Source organism: Ischnura elegans (genome assembly GCF_921293095.1).
Source record: "Ischnura elegans chromosome 13 unlocalized genomic scaffold, ioIscEleg1.1 SUPER_13_unloc_3, whole genome shotgun sequence".
Taxonomy (NCBI): Eukaryota; Metazoa; Arthropoda; class Insecta; order Odonata; family Coenagrionidae; genus Ischnura; species Ischnura elegans.
In genome coordinates this window covers 6,930,856-6,937,127 of record NW_025791659.1, presented here as the reverse complement: position 1 = coordinate 6,937,127, position 6,272 = coordinate 6,930,856, and the positions used below count along the sequence as shown (strand labels likewise).

The 6,272-nt window shown below is 42.6% G+C and overlaps 1 protein-coding gene across 1 annotated transcript; it reads left to right on the top strand.

Moving 5' to 3' along the window:
- The first annotated feature begins 3,247 nt into the window (after positions 1-3,247).
- On the top strand, positions 3,248-4,828 carry LOC124172917 (zinc finger protein 436-like). The gene has a single exon (XM_046552433.1). The coding sequence runs from the start codon at positions 3,263-3,265 to the stop codon at positions 4,436-4,438; it is 1,176 nt and encodes a 391-aa protein (XP_046408389.1). The 5' UTR covers positions 3,248-3,262; the 3' UTR covers positions 4,439-4,828.
- The last annotated feature ends 1,444 nt before the right edge of the window (positions 4,829-6,272 follow it).

The window sequence follows — 6,272 nt, the reverse complement described above, 5'->3', positions numbered from 1 at the left end:
CGCGTTGTTTTGTTTGCTCAGAGGTTTACTTTGTTGACTGTGATGTGTCACTTTCCGAAAAGATTGCCTTTTTTTAATTATTAAATTTAAATATTACGACTTGGGTGGTAGATAGATAGTACTTAGGTAGTAGGTTGGTAAAAATATAAGTTCCTTGAGCTTCTGTGGGTATTGCTGAACTTTGTTCTAAAAATTGAATTGATATATGCTGTATTCTCTTATGTAAACTCCTCATGCATTTAAAAAATATTGATTCAATGATATGTAATGATCTCTTAATTTTTCTTGGGTTTTCTTAATTTGGTAAGAAACACTACAAGAATGCGGAGTTGAAACCACTGCCAAGGAAACCTTAAATCTTACATGCTATCGTAGGAAAGAAAATGCATCAATGGCAAAGCTATTTAATAAATATCATATAACAATGCAGGCATAACACAATTCAAGGACTGCTTCCAAGTTGAAATAAATAGGAAATTGTTAAACCCTCTGGTAGTGTTGAAAACATTTTTATTTTGCAAAGGAAACATTTCAGAAGAATTCCAATTTTTATTCCAATGTGATTTATAAATTAGTTATAGTTAATCTTTTCAAAAAATCCTGAAATCCCTGTTCACATTATTATTATTTTGATTATTACTTCCAGCCTACTTAAGAAATCTTTTTCTGCTACATAGCAGCATCAGATTTAATCCCATTTTTTCACATGATTGCCTAGTTTCAATAACGTTTTTTTGGTTCTTTCATTGCCAAAGAAACCTTAATTATTATATGGTATCACATGAATTAAATTACATCCATTGCTGAGCTATCTAATAAAGATAATATTACAATGCAGGCAGAACATAAATCAAAGACCGCTTGCATGCTGAAAGAAATTGAATAATATTTAATTCTCTGATGTTTTGAAAATGTTTTTATTTTGTAAGGAAAATATTCATGAGGAATTCCAAATTTTGATGTAATGTGGTTTATAAAAAAGTTTAAGTCAATCCTTACAATAAAGTCCTGAGTTCACACATTATTCTTATTTTGATTATTATTTCCAGCCTACTTTAGGCGAGGATGGAGACCCAATTGAGAGCTTGACTATGTCTACTACAGGGGCATTTGGTGAGTACTATTATGGGTTGCAAACAAATAACTCCATGCATGTAGGAATTGAAGTTAATTATTATATAGTATGTACATGTTAATGCTTTTATTTGGCCAACTTTAACTGTTACTAGAGAGTTGATTGAGAATTTGACAGTGGCCCATGAATCCACAGTGGATTTAGTGGGTGATTGCTCTCACGGGCTACAAATAGCTGTATGTAGATGAGGCTTTGGACGCTTTCAAATGGGGCAACTTTTCGCCAGGTACTGTCCACGGCACAGCGAGGTGATTTCAAATAATCATGTTTCTATGGACGCCTTCAAATAAGTCAAATCACGTCGATGTCTTGACAGTGCCCATTTCAATCTGGCTGGGTGCTGTGCTATAAACAGTGGGAAATACACGTTTTTTGCTTCTGTTCAGCAGAGGTTTAAAAGGTTTATGCACTTATTTAGCCAACTTTTACTGTCACTAGAGAACTGATTGAGAATTTGACAGTGCCCCATGAATTCACTGCGGATGTAGTGGGTGATTGCTCTCACGGGCTACAAATAGCTGTAAATAGATGAGGCTTATGCCACTTTCAGATTGGACGACTTTTTGCCAACTGCCGTCCGCAGCATGGTGCCGTGGTTTCAAATAATCATATGTTTCCATGGATGCCTTCAAATGAGTCGAATTATGAGGTGGTGCCTGTTTCAATCTGGGCAGGCGCTGCGCCATTTACGTCATGAAATGCATGCGTATGTGTGCTTGTATTTCACACAGTAGTGGCCTCAATATAGCATTGGTGCACATGGCGAGTACATGCAATGCTATATTGAGGCCACTTTCAGTGGCGATCACGTATAGTGGCGAGTAGGTATCACAGTGCCTTGCGGTGAATGGCAGATGGTGGCAAGTAGTCGTCTCGTCTTAAGGTGGCCTTATTGTAACAGTTTGTGAGGGATGAAGCACCTGAATCAGTCACCCATCCATATTTTCTTTTTTGTTTACTTAAAGTTCCAATTGGATAGGGGAGTAATTTTTACTTACTTTTTTTAGTTACATGTATATATTTTAATGATGTTCTCTCGCAAAAATTTTTGTTGTGCTGAAATTTTTGGATATTGAACTACAAGGGCCAATTTATTTTCTCTGTGCGGTTGATTCGATGCTTAGATTCATATCGGAGTGTGGCCTTCCTTCAGCCAAGCTTTGAGACCAGCTTATTCAATAGATTAATTAGCAAATCAACAGAATGGAGCACTGAGTGAGAAACGCTTAACCAAGAGTATAATTCAGTGAACTATAGAATGTGGGAACATGGAACCTGGTTAAATGAATGCAAAAATTAGCTTTGATTTTGGTCCATTTTAAATTAGTTGGAAATGATCGAATTGTACAAAAATGATCAAAATCATTGAAATTGGTGCATTTCGATTTCCTCTTTTGTGCTTTTGATTGGCAATGGTGTTTTGTTGGGTTTAACAGAGAATCAATCATGAAGTTTCTTTTGAGTAGAGAATATGATGGATATAATAAATATCTGCGATTAATTCTCCAGAAATGTTTTCAGTGTGAATAGAAACAGCCTTAATGGATTTCAATCCCATAAATATGGGAGTTTGGTATTACATTTCTGCATTGTAATAACTGTGGGTTTCATGCTAATGTTTCCTAGTTTTATAATGTTTCTAGCCATTAGCGTTTTTCACCTCACCACAGGAGGTACATTTGAGTGTAAACAGTCACCTATCCCATTTAAGGGTAACTGCCCATAATTTTGCAGCCCAACCCTAAACCATTCAGTTGGGGCGTGGGCTACATGAGTGGCCTACATTGTTTTATTTGTGTGCCATATATCACAGGATAGCATATTAAGCATTTAATTGTCAGTTTTTTTTGTTAAACTTGTGATTTCTGTGTTTTTCATTCTGCTGAAGCCCTGTTGTCCTCCTCATTTTTGTATTGTGTGTTCCTTTCCCTTTTTCCCCCTCCTTTCATTTTACGGAGGGTTTCTGGGTAAAAGTCCAAGCTTGACTGCATTTTAACCCCCTGTTTTATGGCTTCCTCCATCCATTTAATCGATATGAAATGGTAGGTGTATGAGTCATGTATTTCATGTTTGACTGTGATAGTTGTTACTTGAAATTGTTTTCTAGGGGACCCTGCTCCCAAAGGAATGCCCATTCAAACAACATCAAATTCATATCTGCTAACGGAAGGAAGTGTATGGAATCATTCAAGATATGAATGCATTGGTCCTAAATCCGAAAATAGCAGTTCTTGCGAGCCTACCACCTCCAAGTCTTTATATGGGCTGGAGGGGAATAAACAAAGGCCGAAGAAAAAAGGAAGTGGGCTTCTCAAGGAAACCAGTGGAGGAAAAGGGGACAAGAAAAATATGAGACAAGCGACGAGAATTTTCACTGCAGAAGAGAAATCTACTTCACAAAGTTTATCCTCGAAGTCATCTAGCATTAGAAATCCACGCAATCGCGCGGGAGCGAGAGAGAAAGAGAGACCCCATTCATGCACCGTGTGCGCTAAGGCCTTCACTAAGAAAGATCACCTCACCATACACATCCGTACACACACGGGAGAGAAACCTTATTCTTGTTCCGAGTGTGAAAAGTCTTTCTCGAGTAGCAGCGGTTTGATCTCACATATTCGCAAGCACACGGGAGAAAAGCCTTATTCTTGTAACGAGTGTGAAAAGTCTTTCACTGATCAAAGCCACTTCGCTAGACATGTGCGCACGCACAAGGGAGAAAAACCTTACTCGTGCGGAATCTGCAAAAAATCTTTCACTCGGAGGAGCACCCTCAAAAGTCACACACGAAAACACACGGGAGAGAGGCCTTACTCATGTGGCATTTGCAGCGAGTCTTTCGCCGAGAGTTCTTTCCTCGGCGCACACATGCGAACGCACGCGGGAGAGAACCCGTATTCATGTAAAGAGTGTGAAAAGTCTTTCTCGAGTAAAAATAGTTTGACTATACATATTCGTGGGCACACGGGAGAAAAGCCTTATTCTTGCAACGAGTGTGAAAAGTCTTTCTCTTCTAAGGGCGCCTTAATTACACATTTGCGCACGCACACGGGAGAAAAGCCTTTTTCGTGCAGCATCTGCAACAAATCTTTCACTCGAAAGACTACTCTCGGAAGTCACGCGCTTACCCACACGGGAGAAAGGCCTTTCTCGTGCAACGATTGCGGCAAGTCCTTCAACCGGAAGGACACCCTCGTTTCCCACATGCGAACCCACACGGGACATAGACCTTATTCGTGCAAAGAGTGTGGAAAGTCTTTCTCTCAATTGTGTTCTCTCAAATTTCACGCGCGAAAACACGAGTGAAGCTTGGTCTTCGGACAGACGCAAAAGACGCGAAAAAAATGTTTTCAAATTTTTCGCGTCACTCCAACTCTAGACTATCGCACCATTTCGGGGCGGGCTTGGACGGAGCCTCTTCGTTTGAAATCACCGTCGCTCGGAAGGCGGAGAAGGTTGATCTCCTATTCGTCCAGTTCCGGCGCTCGGGCGGCGAAATTTGTCCCATGGCATCTCCTGAGATTCGGACAGATGCCTAATCTCGCCGTGGGTTGAGTTGGCTGAATATTCGAGGAAATCCCGCGCGCTGAGCTGGAGGATTTCTTCGAGCGGCGGTAGCTTGGAGATGGTCCAGAGCAGTGGCGGGTAGTGGTAATATATCTAGGGTGTGCATTAGAGCAGATATAGGATAATTTAATTATATTATGTTAACACTAATCCATGAGCATCATATTTCGTCGTAATAGAATAAATAGCAAGAAAAATATATCACTGGTATATTTTACCCTTAAAATTGCATTAACAGAAATAATAAGAGCATGCTATCTCTATATCTATAAATTCTTTCTCCTTTCCTTACACCCTATGAGAAAGTAGTGTAGAAAACGGCCATGCAGATGACTCTGTTGATGGACTAGGATCCTGGGCGCAGGTATTGTAGGTGGCGGCTACACCACTACACTACCTGCGAGTCAGTCACCAAAAATATGCGCGTGCACACTCGCATCGTTTTGAGTCTGCTCTCATCACCCATTTGAACAGCACATACCCCCCCGCTTACCTCGTCCCGCCAGAGCACCCTCAAGCGATCGCACAGGCCGAAAATGCGCCCGGCACGATGCCACGGGATCGCACACTTGTAGAGCGGTGAATTCGGAAAGGAGACAGCTGTAGCGTTCGGAGGCTCATGTTTCTTGCATATGCAGCAGGATTTTTATCCTCCTCGTTGCAAAGGAATAGTTTTTTTTTATAATTCATTCATCTTTGGGTGTGCACTTGCTAACATGCGTATACGCACGCGCCGCCACTGGTCCAGAGTGCCTCGTTGTGCGTCATGACGCCGAGGCGGAGCGATGTCCGAAGACACTTGCGATCAGCGACGTAGAGTATGCGCCGAGCAGCCTTTGAGGCGAGTCCAATCCACGCTGGGGCGGCGTAGTCAACGATGGGCCGAAAAATCATCTTGTGCAGCAAAATCCGGCGACGGAGCGGCAGCCTGACGTTCCCAAGCATCGAAGCGAGTTGGTTTCTTCGCGCGAACATGACGGCGGCTTTGCGGCGAGCGTGAGGCAGTATCGTGAGGCGTCTGTCAAGGAAAACGCCGATATATTCCATGACGTCTTTCCAAAGCACTTCTTGAGCGCCGACGAGAAGTTCGCCGGGCTTCTTCCGTGCTCTGACGATCGCCTGAGTTTCCGTCTCGTTGACTGCCATACGCCAACGCTCGCACCACTCCACCGGATCGTCGGTCGCCCGTTGAAGATATTCGACAGCTTTGTGCTGCCGCGACGATCTGGCGAGTAGCGCCGCATCGTCAGCATACAATGCCAACATCACGTTCGGTCCGAAATCGCTTGGAAAATCAGCCGTACGGATGTTAAACAGCAGCGGCGAAAGAACTGATCCTTGCGGAACGCCTGCTATAATTCGCCGATGTCGCCGGACCCCACGCCACGGAGAAGCTTCTTTCCCAAGCCGCGATGATGCGTAGACACCACCGCGAAAATCCGAAGCATTTCAGCTTCCAGAGCAAGCCTTCGTGCCACACTTTATCAAATGTCATACAAACATCGAAGAAGGCTCCAGCTGTGTGAGACTGCGATTAGTAAGAGGACTCATAAAATCGACGCCGCCAGTATCA